An 18,262-nucleotide genomic window follows, 5' to 3' on the forward strand; every position below is an offset into this window, starting at 1 on the left:
ATTTTGCATTTGGAAATTTTTACTTTATTTTAAACCATGGCGTAGAGGACATTTAGACGAAGGCTGCAGATATTCCTCTATATTCAAATTCAAATTTGTATGCTTTATCATTTTAAATATTCAAATATTTTCAAAATCGTAACGCACAAATTGAGTATGCAGGGGAGTGCGATCTTTTCTCCAAATAATGCGAATAAAAACTCTAGATAACAGATTGCTCCTGAAATTTTTTTGCCCGTGTTCTCACGATCCAGTGGCAAATGCCCCACAGCCCTCTGCGCTGACGGGGACTTTGCACACCGTTACCGGGAATATTTCTCTCTAATGTGCACTTTGCAATAAAATAGATTAACTTCTATTGAACTTTATTGCTCATCACATGTGAATTGATTCAGTAACATTAGCCGAAAAATTATAATCAATGATTTATTTATTTTAAAAAAACCTCAATGGAATGGCAATTTCAGCAGTCAAATAGTAATTTATTTTTTAATATTCAAAATCTTTACAAATTTTGAATTTGGTTCCTTTAGCCCTAATCTAGACCCATCCCCAAATGTAGTGGGCCAGCTTTGGCTTGTGTACACTATGATTTATAGTAATTCATTTAAGCGGAAGATTTGGAACTCGGTCAGTCCTGTAACTGACACTGACATTACCCTTAGTAGTTTTATATTTTGTTGAGTAAAACACATAGACATTGCAATATATACACAATGCATATGTGTCCACACTGATCATATTTGAATCATATTATATGAGCAATGAAATACTCATCCGAATTAATGGTCACTGTTATAACAGCAGAATGTGCTGAACTCCACTGCTTGATTCAGGGCAAAGACTAAGCAACTACAAATACTACACATGTTGTAACTTGTCTACACGTGTTAAAATGATTTTTCTGCTTATTGATAATTTAAAAAGAACGATTAGGTTTGGCGCTCAACTACATATCGACCCAGAGTCTAGAGTCAGAGACCCAAGTTGAATGTATTTGCTTGTATGTGTGTGTGTGTGTGTGTGTGTGTGCGCGTGCATGCGTGTGTGCATGGGTGCGTGTGTGTGTGTGTCATTGTGCGTTCCTTCAAATCCACTTTTTTGTGTTCCTATGCCACGGCCCCCAACTGTCACTTAACATTACAAATGACAAGAAATCCACCCCACCCACTCACTATACAAATGCAGCCACTGTAGCTATCACAACCAGTAAGCATACTGATTTCCATTAAGCGCTCATAGTGATTCATTAAGCAATGTCTCCTAGTTATCCAATTTATCCTAATTTGTCAACATGTTTACTGCCAAGCAGCGGTGGCTCGTCAGCATATAGGCAGGTTTGCAGACGTGCTGATGTCCATGATTCACGATTCTAGGGCTGGCTCTTAAGCTGTACCTTCAATCCTTGTTCAAGTCTTTAGCGTGGTAAGTAATACCGTGGCATTTTTTAACTGTTTGCTTTTCTACAACACACCCTGGCAATGTGTGAATTCCACCGACGGCAGCATAACTAATTTAAGGACCAAAATTTCTTATTGACATATAGTTACAAAAGTGACATGGTTATCCGAGCTATCTATGTGGGGAGAAAAAGAATCACCACAAAACATTTCACCTTTTAGGTCTTTATCCCTTTCCTTCAAGGTTTTGTGTGGTCATAGTGGTCACTCCACCCTCAATCATTGATACTAGCCAGTATACTATTGTTGGCAAGAATCTGCTTCTCTTATCGCTGATTGCAAATTATTGCATACTTTATTGATTGAATACATTATTTTTGTAATATTGTTATGATTAATGTCAATTGCTAATCGGATGCGTTACTTTTACCGAACAGTATAAGCTTTGACCATGAGACTTTTCCAAGTGGTACATAAAATTTTATATGTCAAACAAAAGCTGAATACAGCAGAAAATCAGTGATTCCCTGGTTCATCTGAGATGTTTGATATGTTTCTGGCGGAACATTTAAGTGTTTTGATGATATTCTAGTAAACAATACCCTGTTTAAGATATCAGTATGGAGTTAGAGGTCTGACAACCAAAGGTAGTATAGTATGGATTCTTCCCTGATAACAAAAATAATCATAGTAATCACAACAATGGCAATATTTTACACTGCCAGAGCCTAGCGACGGTTGCTTTGCTCCCCGATTCCACCAAATCGAGAGTTGTGTTTGAAGCCTGTCTATTTGACAGCTTCGCATTGGGACAATTTATACAAGAACCTACTGCACATAGTGTATTTGCTGGAGTCTGTGCCTCATCCATTAAATTGGGTATGAGCCTTCACTGCAGCAAACACAGAGGCACAGAACCCCAATGTCAGGGGAAAGAATGTTCTGGGTTTTTTGGTGGGACAAAACCGTCTCTTAAAACTTTAGGTCCAACTAAACCCATCATCATTTCAATAATAATCACTAGCGATCTTAAGTGAATAATGGCTTTGTGCATGTTCTTCAGAAGAAGTGTTTATTAAGAAGCCCACACTGACGTGAAGTGTAAATACAGGCTTTCATGCAATGAATTAGGCAGATTCTGTCATAGCGGCTGGAAATGGCTTGTCCTTGTTCGGCAGTTGGAGAGAACAAGGATGGATCAATGCACGCCTTCATCCTCTGGGCTCCGGGTTGACGGTAATTAACGCTCTGCCGTGTCATATCTGTCTTTTGTGCAATTAAATCTTCTGTTTTGAGGCCCTTTCTTGAGACGTCAACGACGGGTACAATTTTATGATCTTTGTTTCCATTCTTTGCAAAGAACAGCAGTACACAATACAAAATAAAAAAAAATCCTGCCAGAAATGAGCTTGTTGACTTATTCTAAAGGGGCGCAATGCTAGTCAATTAGTGTGTCAAGGGGGCATGAATTAAAGAATTCAATGCTGATCGTGGTCTTACACAGCTTTGTCCGCATTTATACACTTAGTCTACATAGAAGTTATGTTTGCGTGTCCTCACGGTGGCATTGTTCACAGTTTACAAAGGGGCCCATTGTCCACTCTCACACGAATGTTCTCGTATGGTGTGGTATTAAATATTTTCCCTGTCTCAGTTTAATCGGTGCTACATTAAATGGAAGGTTTTCTCCCTGCGTGTATTTTTCTTCATTATCTTGCTAATATCGGGAAGTTAGTTAATTCAAAGAAGTGATTTATTTTATTTCTTGCTCCGCATCAGATATCAGGGGTTGGCAATCAGTGACCCGTGAACCACATCAAAAAGTATGTCGCGGGATGTCAAGCCTCTATCATACAGCAGTAACAACAACATATCAATTTTTAAACTTCCTTCTGAAATCTACAGTACTGCATAATCAACTTGTTTGAACACACTATAAATAAATGGTATATTAACAATATTGTGCCACTCCGGCCTATACAATTATCAAAGCCAGGCGCAACGAGCCAATTTGCTTTGAAGACCGACGTATATATATATAGCTCCTGGTAAAATCCTTATTGATGACCCTGCTCTCGGCACACACCCGGGTATCTGTAAACTCTCCATTTGTTTCACTGCTTGTTCTTGTGTTTTGATTATCATTTCTGAAGGCATGATGGTTGATTGGTTATTCAGCAAAGCATACAACCAGCGTCAAAGCAGCTGCAGTTTGCCGTCACATGAAAAGCCAGCCTTCTCTTCCCATCATTATTTTTTCTGTGACATTTCCTACATTCTCTTGCCTAACAACTATTGATCCCGCATTTCAACCGTGGAACTTTTTTACCAGCAATGTCAAATGTCTCTTTGGCAACACTGGTGGAGGGATGAAAAGAAAAGGCTAAAGAAGAGAATCCAAAAAAGGCTTTTTTTTTTCTTCTTCTATTCTCTCTCGCTTTCCCTAACGCCCTCTCCCCTCACCCTTCAGAGCTTCTGTCAGCGTGCCACGAGCTCCGGTGTCGCTATGGCTGCGTCATGACGAGGAACGGCACCTTTTGTTTCTGTGCCGATGGCTTTGAGGTCGGTGACGATGGGACGAGCTGCAGAGGTAAGTCCCCTAATGCTCTAATGCCCCCCCTAATGCCCCCCCCAGCCAGTGACGGTGTCTTTTGCCACTGAGGACCCCCTCCGAGACACACACACACACACACACACACACACACACACACACACACACACCCCTCTCTCAGATTTAATTCAGGTTTACAGGAGGGAGGTGCTGGAAATAAGAGCCACCTGCCTGCAGGCTGCCCTCCTTAGAACCTGGCATGAACCCGGTTACTGTGACCGGGGGTGCCTGAAGCAGTGAAGCGTCGGACTCTGACCTAGAGTACGCTGATGGTTCTGGCACGCGGCATCGAAAATACTAGGATTATCGGTACATACGGCACGGAAATAACTGTATAGCGGAGTCTTCCTGGATCTCATCCTGTTTGGGGGAGAGACGAGTATAGCAGTTGGGAGAGCGGGATAAATGAGTTTCGAAAAAAGGAAAGGCCTGTTGGTTATGAAGGTAATTTCAGTATATGTGAAGTGCCAGAGCGAGGCCAGTTTAAGTATACTTTATGCATTTGGGTCAAGTTTGAGCACACCTAATTTGTTACCATGACTCTCTTTCCTTCTCCTTAAGATCACGACGAATGCGGCGCGTACGGCGCATGCAGCCAAACGTGCATGAACACCTATGGGTCGTACAGATGTAGCTGCATGGAGGGATACATCCTGCAGCCTGACAGGACGTCCTGCAAAGCCAAACAAGGTAAGCGACGAACCAGCTTCACCAGACAACATCATCTGCATAACGTGTGCGTTTTTATCCCCTATTAATAACACAGTGTCGTTTCAACCGGACCAAAGTTCTAGTTTGTCGTCTCCTTGGTTGTTGCCAGCTTTGGTGAGAGCAAGATTAATGCGGTTAACCGGTGACCACATCTATCACCCGCATGGGAACGGGTAGACGTGGTCAGGCCGGGATAATGCTAAAATTAATGAGCGTGAGGCTGTAAGCGGGAGCAGTCTGGAGTGTTTTGTGCCGAGACAATACCCGACGTCACCTTGATTTATGTTAATGTCCGTTGCCGGAAACAAATCTGTCCCTATGAGGAAAATACCCTACTTAGAAATACAACAACCAATCGTAGCTATTGTGTTGCGGTGGTCTACAACTCACAGGTAAACAAGTTTAACCTTGCACGGTGTATATTTGTGTCGTTCGGCGAGCCGTGAAGTGAAATGGATTTTTTTTCCATTGGGCGGGGTGCGAGGCTGTCACGATGGCACATATGGGTTGAAAATAGCTAGAGGCACAGCACACCTAGCTGGGGGAAAGAGCGACTGTTGCTGCTTTTAATCAACGTGACTGGTGTCCTACCAGGAATAAACCGAATATGATTACCCATAAACTTAACTGAACCCGGTGCTCGCACACATTAATATTAATTTAGCAGAGAAAGATTGCGGTGCACGGATAACTATGGGGTTACCATTAGTTGTAAAAACTCATGAATATAAATTTTAGATAGTGCTCTCTGAGGCCTCAAGATGGGGAGCAGTAGGGTATGAAAAACATATTAAGGTATTCAGTGTTAGATTTGAGTTAAAACTCTGCGGCACAAATTGTCTTTTTGGGATTTAATCTTGATTTAATCTCTTTTTTTTCTATTCCTCAGACTAAGGTAAAATGTTTTACCTTTTTCTTTTTTCTCTTTGCACATCTCACATGAATGTCTGCCATTGCAGCAACCTATTGCAGTGTAGCACCTGCTCTTGGTAACCACTTTCATTTTAATATTAGGATCATTACTGGATCATTTCTGAGTTAAAGGTGTGCCTTATGCAATACAATTTTTTTTTTAACTATTATACTATTCTTTATTAAACGTTAACACTCTGTATATCGACACACCAGAGAGCATATCCATGCAGTTAACTTAAAGTCACATAAATTATTATTATAGCAATTGAACACGTCCGCAATCTTAAAGGGCTTCACATGAAAAAAAAAGGGGGGGGTTTGACTGTAGCCTCTAACCCGTACGCAAGAATGAAAAAATCCGTCATCCGGAAACAGGACCTCCGTGCACATGCAGAAAGGCTGACAATGTTAATGCTAATGAAACAAAGCAGGATGTATGTGATCCCTGTAAATACTCCCAAAATACTGCCCCAAGAATAATCTCCCCAATCGACTGCTGCATGTGCTCTTTTCAGCTAACTGGTGACTCTCTACCTGCTATAAAGGCTCAAAATGGTGAAGGGTCCCTGCATGGGCATTGCTGGTGAAGTCTTGAGAAGAGTCTAATTTGCCAATAACTCCCTGTTCAGGGAGTGTTAGCGGTCAATTAAGTGCATGAAGCAGGTTATGTCAGCTTTACCGGGCTCTACCCTTCTGTAGCTCACAGCAAAGGTGGAGGATTTAAAAAAAGAGAACAGAGTTTGTCCTCCTTAATTTTATGTTGCTTTATTTGCTGTGTTAGTGCCATTGAGAGAGCTGAACTAATCTAATTTTGTAAGAAGAGTGCAGCCGCAGCGGTGGATACATTTTCCTGGTCGTGTGTTTTTCTTTTTTCTTTGTTTCAGACCCTGGCGACAGTCCTCCGGCGCTCCTCATCGGAGGACCTGATCGGATCGTCATTGCCCAGCGTAACGGGTCCGGCCTGCAGCCGCTGAGGTCGCTGAATGTAAACGGGAGCCTGGCGCTGGATTTCCGCCACAGCCAGGAGACGGTGTGCTGGGTGCTTTCAACAGAGTCCTCTGGACAGCTTCGCTGTGCTAAGATGAGGAATCTGCATGGATTCACACAGGAGCAGGAGATCAAAACGCTCCAAAGTGTGCAAAGTGCGTTCTCAGCCATTCACTTTACCCCTCCTCCATCACAGCCTCTTGTCTCACAATCCACCTCTCTTTTCTGAGGGATCAACTGTCTTTCCATTCATGCTACTGTGGTAATAGTCATTCATGAATTGCTTTAGTATTTTTGAACCCAGAAGTTATTAAAGTGTTCCCATCATGTATAACTGTTCATAGCGTAACCTCACTGAAGGCTGAAAAATCATTAAATCTCCTTTTGGAAAACACGATACTCACATGATAGTCCTCCGCTACTTCTAAATTAATATATTTTGAATAATTTTGATATCACATCTTATTCAAATCGACTTGCTATTGCGTTGGCGTTGGCTACAGTGGAATGGTATAGGAAGGGAGGCAACTTTGCATTTCTTCTGTCTTCTGTCTTCTTCTGTCTTTCTTGCCTCAGAATAAGATCGTATGAAGCCAAAAAATTTTTTGCAAATTTGCAGAAGTGCTTCAAGCCATTCCACATTTTTAAGGCTGCATCTTCTTAATAAGGCCTGGGATGAAAAATAGTGAACCTAGCCTTTAATTTAGAGAGATTTAGAGAGATTTAGAGAGAGATGCATTCTACCAGTTTATTCATCTTTTCACAGTAGCCAATACACAAAAGAACTAAACCAAGGTCATCCTCCATAGATATCCATATATTTATTTGCGGTGATGGAATATGCATTTTCATACATTTTACATGAGTGTCTGATTGTAACTGTGTGTTGTCCCCCTTGCAGATGTGCAACACATGGCCATAGACTGGCTGACCGGAAACTTCTATTTCGTAGACCGGGTCAGCGACAAGATATTCGTCTGCGACCGCAGCGGGGACACGTGTGTCACCATTCTGCACCTAGACCTGGTGAATCCCAGGGGAGTAGCTGTGGATCCTCTAATGGGGTGCGTAGTCCCATCTTGCAGACCACTGCCCAAGATTAATTTGTCACCACGCGCCTTTTGTTGAATATAATAACTTCATTGCATACACTGGAGAGGAGGAGGTGGTGGTGGTGGTGGTAGGGGGATAGGAGTGTGGTTGCTCTGACTTTCAAATCCGCTGCCTTTTTCTTGAGGAATGCGAACTAGTTACAATGAAAGAATTTTAATGATTCCTGCCATCCTCTTTCCCCGCAATTCTGGCGGCGAGCCGGCGACGCTCCAGACAGCTACTCACTGTCGAGACATTCATTAGTATGCGTTGATTTCATCCAGCATCCCACTGATGCATAGGCCCCCCCGGCCAGGGCTTTACAATTGAGGGCTTTTGGTCTATGGCACAATCACAACAAAGAATCGAGCCGCTGTAGACAAAATAAAAATAGAAATACACAATACATGGCGAACTGCTGAAACACTGAAGGTTTCAGTAAAACAAGTTGTTATAATAATAATAATAATAATAATAATAATAATAATAATAATAATAATAATAATAATAATAATAATAATAATAATAATAATAATAATGCTGTTGATATTAATAATAAAGTCTCGTGAGCCTTAGGTGAGATGGTCCCGGTTTTGAAAATTCTGCACGCGGCGTGAGTGATTTCAGCGGTGTGCGCCTGCAGGGAAAAAGAACATAACTAAGTCTTCCAAGGACCAAGTGCTCGCCTGCCTATTCTAGCCATCAGCGGCTAAAAGGCCTTTTTGTCCTCACAATCCTGGTATACGGAAGCAGGGAGCTCTAAAGGTGAAGCAGAACCGCTATATTCATGAGGGTACAAGGACAGGCAGCTGGCTCAGATTCAGAGCGTTTTTGTTATTTCTTTTGTTATTTTTTAACGAGAAACCTCATGGAAAGAGACAGGTATATAAGCGCTGGAGCTCACAGCAGAGCAAGGACTGTTCGCACGGCAAAACTCATAACAATAAAAGCATCCGGGCACTCTTCCGCCTCGATTGCATTAGAGGGCTTTCATGGCCCTCCCGCTATATAACGCCGCCTCAATATGCACCTTCATGCTCACATTTCCTTTGGTTATTGACGATGGACCGCATAGCTCCCTTTGTAGGCTCATAAAGAACTTCGAACAAAGTCCATCTCTCTCAATGGAAAGTTTTATATTGATATTCCTTTTTGCAAATGTTCATGTTGACATGAAACTGGCATCTGGAATCACCCTTGTCTCTCTCTCACACACACACACACACACACACACACACACACACAAACACACACACACACACACACACACACACACACACACAAACACACACACACACACACCCACACACCCACACACACACAGACCCGTGCACTTATGTATGTATGCACAGTTGGATGTTGCACTGTGTATATAGAAGTGTGGATGGAGAAAGCCCAGGGCCACAGGGGATCCTGGCACCGGCTCTGCTGGCGAGATTGGCTTCATAAGGCACGAGCATCTTTCAATGCCTCTCTCTCCCTCTAATTGGTGAGACATGGGTACAGCTGTTTCTGAGGAAGGGAGGCTGAGAGAGGTCTGTCAGCCTGGAGCAATGGAGTGAAAACAAAATAAATTGGGGAGGTGTGAGATAGCAGCACAGTGTGAGTCACAATGTTTACAGAATATGTTCCCGGCATATAGCATGAGTTTTTATTGCTGTTTGATTCCCTCCCTCTGTCTCGTCCATCCACTCCTACATCTCGTGTCTTTATGGATAAAGGATTTTGTCATGAACTTTGTCACCCATAAATATAGTTTGTGGGCAGCCGGGAAGTTCTTTTGAGACACGTGGAAATTTTGACAGAGGGTAAGACTGAAGTTGTTTTCTCCAAGCCCACATTGGAGCGTTGCATTGCAGTCCCAGCTAAGTGCGTTCCAGGTGACTGGACAGGATGTATCTTGTTGTGCTCCGCAAAATTGATTAACCCGCAAACAATGAACAAAGAAAGTATGCCATGTTCGTTTACGCTAATCGTACTCCAGCATGGAATTGGCTTGGCATGAAGGGCAAGCGGCTTGTATGGGGGGGGGGGGGGGGGTTGTCAGGCTCAAAAGGACACAAGGAATGAATGCAAAGACTCAAACAACACAAATGCTCCACAGTTGAAACTGATACACTGGATATTTTTCAATAAAGCAGAAGTGGTGACTTTGGTTGGCGGGTTCATAAATGAAGACAGGATTTTACCCCATAGATGTAGGCGGTTGACAAAAAGTAACTACAGGTACACCTGCCGCACAAAATACAATACAGTCAAAAGTCACTTAATGCAGTATGTACTCAATCTACATCTGTATCTGTACAATGTTCTGTTTATATAGTTTTTCTTCTGTCCAAAGCCACACCAGGCTACTCCTTATGTTAGAGCTATGCAACCCAATTAAACAAGGGAGGTGGATTGAGGGAGCTTGGTCCTTTTTGATTGCTATCGGAATTAGTGCACATGGAGTGTCGTTAACCCCTGCCCACACAATTGCTGACCTTTGAAAAGTCACGGATGGCAGTGGCTACCACTTTACATGGTGACTTTCCCGTTGCTTTAGCCAGGTTCCAATATGAACCGTACAATGCTGTTCCAGAAAAAGCACCTGGGAGTTAAGTTACCCAATGGAAAAAACAAGCTGTACTTTGTCACAGCCTCAACCTGCATCTGTCTCAAAATATAGTTTGCTATCATCAGTGGTTCCCAGATGTTTAGGCTTTTGTCCTCCAGCGTCATTAGAAGAATGTCACCATGGTAGTCTGAGTGGAGCAGTACATCCACTCGAGCATGGGCATGGAGGAGCCATCGCCCATGTGCGGGAGTACAAATATTTTCTACCAACTTCTTTCAGCAGCGCCGTATCCTTTCCATTATCTTCTGACACTCAAGTATGCTGCATACTTCATCAGGTTTCTATTTTTCACGAGTGGATCAGGCATCGAGATAATGATTTGACTATATAATGGGGCAGAAGGAGAATGCAGAAAATGTTCCAGGGTTTCTCTTATTGATTGGCAGTGCTAACAAGCGCCAACCTTTTTTTCAGCGTTCCATTTGGCAATTAGAGATGCAGTGTTTTCAGTGGTTGCAAGCTGCTCACTGTGTATTCAGGCGAGGCTGTTCATTCCAAATGTCCAACACGGACCACACTGTATCCCCAGAATGTGTAAGTCTAACATCAGCACCGTCCTAATCCCAGAAAGCCATCATTTGTATGCCATGTGGACACGCACCTGTACAGGGAGTCGGGGTTTCTTGCTGACGCGTGCTATTCTTCACAGCTGCCTGCGATGGGGTGGGGGGTGAAAGGCCACAACATGTCTCCCCTGACTCGACTTGTACAGATTAAGTGGACTCCCTGCCGCTCGCCCGGCTGCAGCTCATTATCATTGGAAGCTGTGGGCTCTCTGTCCTGTAGCCGGAGAAACTTACAGAGCCACATTGAGTGTGGCTGCGCATCAATTAGGTGCCAAGTGTTTATCTCATCACTTGATTTATTCTGCCCATTTGAAAATCATTTTGAGTTATAGTATGGTTGTATCACCTTTAAACCTGTAAGATATTTAAAGCTGCATGAATTAATATTTCTGCTCATAAAATGGAATCAGAGGTAGGGATTGCTAAATCCTGCCATTGCCCTAAGAATCCTCTTCCCCATCTATCGCTGCATACGCTTCAACTGGTTTCTTTTTGATGGTCCGTGAGTGCTTACTGGCTAGCTAAGAGATAGCTACAGAGCTAACGGACCTATTCTGCCCCTGCTATAACACCAAAGCAAACAGGTCAGAACTTGATGGTGCGGCTACTTGTTTGGATCATCATAGTTGAGTTAACGATGCCAACACCGGCAAGACGGCAATGTTTTTGAACAGTTTTGTGGGATATAGTAGTACCTCCTGGCTCGACATGATTGAGGTTATCACGCCTGCTGCAAGTGTTTCTCCATCGATTCATTCTCAGCAACCTTTGGCTTTTTGTTAGTTCATAGCCACCATAGGTCAACAACATTCATTCCTCGGAAGACAACGCAAGAGGGGCGAGGGCAGAAGTCTGACTTTGTTTACATCAATTGTCAGTTCCTTTGAATTTTTTCGCCATGCAGCTTTGAGGTTTAAGGGGGGGTGGCAATAGCTCAGGAGGTAGAGCGGGTCGTCCAGAAAGCGGAAGGTTGCTGGTTCCCCCTAAATTGAATTTAGAATTTTTTTCTGACCCGTCTGCTTGTACACACAGAATGCTGTTCTTCACCGATTACGGGAACGTGGCTAAGGTGGAGCGCTGCAACATGGACGGCACTAACAGGACACGGCTGGTGGATTATAAAACAGAGCAGCCCACCGCCGTGGCGCTGGACCTGGTGAAGAAGCTGGTGTACTGGGCGGACGCCTACCTGGACTACATCGATGTGGTGGATTACAATGGCAGGAACAGGCACACCGTCCTCCAGGGGAGTCAAGTGAGTGACGCAGACCCGTTTTGGACACACGCAGGTGGAATGTTGTATAAACGATGTTAGATGATGGGTTTCTTCGGATGTCGGAGGGAAACCTCTGCATTGCAAAGGTGACAGGTGGAAAACATCAAACTATTATGTTCCGAGAGGAAAACATCTGAACCGTCTTATTTCATCATATCAGAAAAAGGCATGGGTAATTCAATGAAGTTGCCATTAAAAGGCCATACAAGTTTACAGCAAATCAATTTGAATCGTCTTTCTAAATACCGAAAGCATCTGTCAACGCTGTGCGTCCTTTACTGCCTACTTCCTGAACCTGCCTACTTACCTACTTACCTGAACTCCTACTGAACAGGGCTTGATTATGAGTCACAGTCAATGTGGAACACAGCGGGTGAAAGATTTTGAAGTTTTAACATTCATTTATACAGAAAGGAAACTCTTAAGTCTTTCGACTGGGGAATGCAAGATAAAATGTCAAAGCAGTGAACATGGGGTTTTTCAGCTATAGAATAGGTACGTCATTAGTCCCTCACCTGTAGTGCACTTTTGAAGCCTTTAATCATAGATTATTTACAGGAAAGTCTTTTCAAAAGAAACCTGATTCGAGCAGAATATATATTTTTTTCAAGTAGCCCATTGTGTATTCAGGTGTTCTAGGGGTAATGAATACTTGGAAAAGCAGAGTTTTACTGTGTTTAATTTAATTACATGGCAAGTGGAATAGAGCGATTCTTAAATGGTCAAGAATCTTGTAACATACAGTATATTGGCATTGACAAATGTTGTGAAGTCTTACCCGTTTCACATGGTTCCCATGGTTAATACTACTAGTTAATTAATTAATAAATTAATGCTTTAAAATAATGCTGTCCCCTTCTTTTTTGACCAGATTTTTAACAAAAAATGTCTCAGAAAAATAGCTTCCCCAACCCCCGCCCCCTCCAAACCAAGCAACTTGGCAAACATTTTTATTTTTATTTTTTGGATATAAAGCAGAACAATTGTGACACTAACTAACCATATACAGGATTGTGATTTTGTTAAGGTTTAATTTATTAATCACCTTTACTGGAATTAAATCTAATGTGAGTAACATTTACTTTTCTTACCATTGTACAACCGTACAATTTCATACCTTGGAATTGACTTGTGCTAAAGCCAAGCCTCAACTAGTCTCAACTTGCCATCCTATTGAACGTTTTCTGGGGGCACCAATGTAAATAACACTATTCAATTATTGAACACATTGCACAGAGTGCAACACCTGCATTATTATTGAGCACAGGTGAAGTTAATAAGAATGAGGTTTCTTTGAACGTTCTAATGATATTCAAGGCAACTGTAGAGAGTGATAGTTCACTACTATTTTTATAGTACATATATATATATATATAATTTTCTGGGCTCCTTTTTGGACCCTTGTTTTTTGCTGCTCTTGATGTTAAGGTGCGGCCCAGTGGGCTTAGGCAAACTCCCTGTGAATACAACTCATCCAACCTTATCTGTTGGAGGCTGTGCTGTCAGGGCCAGCTGAATCCTACAGGAGCAGAGATCATTTCTCGGCTATGTGTGAACTGCCAGATGGACATCCAACGCAGTAATCTAGAAAATCTTAGAATATTTATGTAAAAGGTAGCATATTTCGATCCATTTTACCATTATTTATCACTGTTCATAGTCCAACCTTGCTGTATGCTTTACCATTGAGAAACGTATTGCAATGCTGCCACTCTTAGTTGAATACATTGCATTGCACATACATTACAAATAAATCACATATTGAAAATGGGAATCTGACATTATAGTCAATCACAACCAGTGCATGTTGTCATGTTTTCCCGGGCTTTATTTTACTAGTATGTATTTCCACATACCAAATCTTTTCACTAGATCTGCGCTCATTTAAGAGACTAGAAACGGGAAGTTCTGCCACTTCCTACTGGCAAACTACTGTGGCCAATATTACACTTTGAATTGCAGCAACTGCAAAAAGTAGTTTTAATTAAAAAAAATATACTAAGACACCTGTGATTACCATGAGAGTTTCTCATTCTTGGAAAGGATGATTGGAAAAAGAAAATGTGACCGTTGTCCCATTGGAGCTGCAGAAGATGGGAAGTTTCTCAATAGTAATGTGTTCAGTGAGGTTGGGTCATCGACAGTTATAGATGATGGGAATCAACATTTTAGGCCTGGGAAGAGAAATTTTGATGTAATGCTCTGCTATGAAATATATGTTTTGTCGGGGATAAAATTAACTAATGATTTTTTTTTGTTTGTCCACCCCCCGCCCCCTCACTCCCTCCAGGTCTCGTACATATATGGATTAGCTGTTTTTGAGAACTACCTGTATGCCACTCACTCTGACCCGTCCAAAGGGTCCGACGCTGTTGAACTTCTGCAGATCCATAGGTTCAACATTAGCGCGGAGCCAAGGGCACTAGCAGCCAGCTTCGGAAATTCCAGAGCAATCCGTGTTTACCACAAGCTCATTCAGCCAAAAGGTGAAGGACATTTCATGTAACAGGTTACCATGCGCTAACCAGGGTCAGGCAGCATATTCTACAATGCACAGACTTGTAAGGGTCTGTCCGACAGGAACGTTTCATAGACTGAAAGTGATGCCATGTCTGTCCTGATTCTGTTTCCAGTCAGGAGTCATGCCTGTGAGACAGATGCATATGGGAAACCAGGAGGATGTTCGCACATCTGCCTGCTCAGTGGCAGCTATAAGTCCCGGACCTGCCGTTGTCGCACCGGCTACAGTCTTGGCTCCGATGGACAGTCCTGCAAAAGTCAGTAACATTTGTATTATTTTAGAAAGCTACCAAGTGAAGTAGCATAATGTTTTGTTCCCAAGTAAAAAATGTGAAGTCATGTGGAATGTAATGTACCACTATTTTGAAACTTCATCTACTATCATAATTGTCACAGACACGGTTCTGATCACATATTCACGAAATCTGAAACAATTCAAGCCCAAGAAGGGGCTATTTCGGTGTGTCTGCTTCTGAGTGGGCTGGGTAAAGGTCACGTGTCAATACAGTCAGAGCAGTTAGCTGTGCACCCATCAACTTGGGATGCCTCCCTCAGCCTCAGTGTGACAGTGATAAAGATGAACACCATCGGGCGTGGGCTCCATTTGAAGACGACGTTCCACTATCGACCCGCAGGGCGGCTGATTCATTATTGCCATAATGGGGATTTAAGTTTGTCTGCATTCGTTGGCCGGCCCGATCAATTGATGTACATTGTGCAGTTGACAATAAAAGCAGAAGATCAAATTGATGACACTATCCCAGCTCCACCGCATGTCAATTCCGGGTTAGGGGAAAAGCATCGGGGCAGTCTTTGGTGTGACACGTTTGATTTATTCGCCCTGTTCCGAGATGTTCCGATGACACCACTTCTCCTCTCTCTTCCCTTTCCTTCTGACTGGGCCTAATGAGATTCGGAGCTAAATGGTAGTGCTTCGTCATACAGCCGTCATGGTGGGGTTTGATATCTGGGTCTCTCTCTTCTCGCAATACTTAATTGTCTCCTGGGTAGCTGCCCCCCCCTCACCCACCCACCCAAAACTCCACTCCCGCTCCCCTCCCACCCTCACACTCGCAAGATGATAAATTGAAGTGAGGCCTGTGTGGTCCTCACCCCCAGCAGCCCAGTCTCTTGGGTGGGGGCTGAGAGCGAGAAGAGGTCTGCTTCCCCCCACCCCCGCTCCCCTCTCGCTCTTTCTCTTTCTGGGAGATCCCCAAGGGTCCCGTGGAAGCACCCCCCGTGTGCCTGCCAAGGAGCTGCCTCAGCTTTCTACGATGTTCCGTCTTCCCTTCCGCCCAGGCGCCGGGCTATTTTACTTCTGAGGTGTTTTTCGCAGCAAGGCCAAGTAATGGCATTGTCTCTGCTTGCTCAAGCATTTTTTTCTCTTCCGTACTGTCAGGACCGTTATGTAGCGCAAGTGTGATTGAGGGGGAGGAGTATTGTCACTGGCACTCTTTAGCGGCTCCATTAACATGAATGAATAGGCCACGCTTTGGCTTGCAGATAAGAACAATGTGGCTGGTTAGAGGGTTTAAGGCCGGTATCGCCATTGATGAATTAGGCCAATTAAATTGACAATAACAGTAAAAAAAAAAGCTTTACTCTCTGTTCCCTTGCAGGGCCGAAGAATGATCTTTTCCTATTCTACGGCAAGGGGCGTCCCGGGGTCATCCGAGGCCTGGATATGAACGTCAAGTCAAGCAACGAACATATGGTGCCCATCGAGGACCTGGTCAACCCTCGGGCGATGGACTACCACGCAGAGTCTGGACACGTCTACTTTGCCGACACGACCAGCTTTCTCATCGGGCGGCAAAAGATCGATGGAACTAGCCGAGAAACTATCCTCAAAGACGGTGTGCCCATAAGCAAACATACCGAAGTCTAGCCATTTTCAACACCATGCAGATTTGTGCCATTGTTATCCTGCTACACTGCACCTGCCTTGCTTCAATAAATGAGACAATGGAACCTTTTGCTCATATAAATATGCTCTAACAACTGAAATTTGTATTTATTTTCTTTTTAATTTCACCCCTCTTCACCTCTGCACTGCCTCTTTTCATTGTATTCTGTTGCGTGACAGACCTCGACAACGTGGAGGGGATCTCGGTGGACTGGATCGGTAACAACTTGTACTGGACCAACGACGGCTACAGGAAGACCATCAGCGTGGCCAGACTGGAGAGCGCCTCCCAGACCAGGAAGACCCTCTTAGAGGGGGACATGTCCCACCCCAGAGCCATCGTGGTGGACCCCCTCAACAGGTCAGAGCGAAAAGAAAAACAACCTCATTCAGAGAGTTTTAATTTCTGCACTTTTCCCACCAAAGAATTAGACACAGGAAATTTTTATTGAAAAAAAACCCCCAAATGTTTCACTGTCCGGCTAGTACTGTCCGGCTAGAGCTTTGCCGCAATTAAAGTATGTTTCATTTGCTTTCAAAATAATTTGAAAGAAATTGAAGCTTTGAAGCTTCTTTAAGATGAACTTCTTTAAGCTGATCAAATAAACAAATAAACAATTAATGATACAAGATCACAGGTTTTCTTTTTGAACACACACACACACACACACACACACACACACACACACACACACACACACACACACAAGCACACACAGTAGCAATGCAGTGATTTTTTAAGTTACGCTAATTAATTTTTCAAGACAATGATCCGTTTTCATAACTTTATTTGTATTGAAATGCTTTTCAATCTTAGGATCTGAGAGTATCCTTCAAAGGCAGTGGCATTAGCCTACACACCAATAGATGTACAAGCTACATCTTCCGGTTTTAAACACAGAGCTACACTCTACACTGTAGTTTCTCAAACATGAATTATTTATGGTGGTTTCTTATAGTTATCAATATATATATATTTTTTTACAGAACAAACAAGAGCATATTTGATGTTTTAGCCTTGAAGCAAAATGTGAGGGTTTTTTAAAATCTTTTTGCTGTGCTACGAATGCGTCTTGGTATCGTAAGCTGTGATGACACTTCAGCTCTGCCAAAGCAGTTATACAGTATGACACAACAAGCACTTTGTGCTCCCCCTCCGTTCGCTGTCTAACCCCAACATTACATGCCTTTAATGTGAGCGAGGATGACTGCTTCTCCTCCTATTTTTTATAATAATGCACTTCTATATTACTATGCTACAATGCACACAAGCAGTGGCTTCTTTAGTGGTGGGCATCCAGGGCTTCAGCCCCGAATGTTTTATAAATAGCCCCAGATCAAAAATATCCCCAGATCTAATTTTTACAAAAATAAGAATAAATATACATAGCTGCAGGCAGCAATACACAAGGTCCAGTTTAGTCGTGTTAGGTACAATTTTCTGAGTTTCCGTAATTGCCGAGATCAGACTACATAAATTCAGCCCGATTTTGACCCGGTTTTGTCATGGCCAACAAATTTCCAGCGTCGGGCCAGAATATGAACGTCTTGAACGACAAACGGGCGTCCCTTTGTAGTGTAAACTGTAATTCACCTCACCTTATGTTGCCACCACGTTCCGCCATCTTTGTTTACACTTGCTCCCATGCGTGCACAAGCAA

The 18,262-nt window shown here is 43.0% G+C and overlaps 1 protein-coding gene across 1 annotated transcript in view; it reads left to right on the plus strand.

Moving 5' to 3' along the window:
- lrp1bb (low density lipoprotein receptor-related protein 1Bb) overlaps positions 1-18,262 on the plus strand; it is a gene marked incomplete at both ends in the record, with an annotated part of 302,444 nt that overhangs the window by 119,744 nt on the left and 164,438 nt on the right. The window contains 9 exons of the mRNA XM_080019511.1: positions 3,871-3,990; positions 4,573-4,701; positions 6,522-6,779; positions 7,526-7,688; positions 11,932-12,154; positions 14,466-14,661; positions 14,809-14,952; positions 16,315-16,551; positions 16,782-16,962. Of these exons, the coding sequence (XP_079875637.1) occupies positions 3,871-3,990; positions 4,573-4,701; positions 6,522-6,779; positions 7,526-7,688; positions 11,932-12,154; positions 14,466-14,661; positions 14,809-14,952; positions 16,315-16,551; positions 16,782-16,962 (1,651 nt within the window). The remainder of the gene's footprint in view (positions 1-3,870; positions 3,991-4,572; positions 4,702-6,521; positions 6,780-7,525; positions 7,689-11,931; positions 12,155-14,465; positions 14,662-14,808; positions 14,953-16,314; positions 16,552-16,781; positions 16,963-18,262) is intronic.

Source organism: Zeus faber (genome assembly GCF_960531495.2).
Source record: "Zeus faber genome assembly, chromosome: 18".
Classification (NCBI taxonomy): domain Eukaryota; kingdom Metazoa; phylum Chordata; class Actinopteri; order Zeiformes; family Zeidae; genus Zeus; species Zeus faber.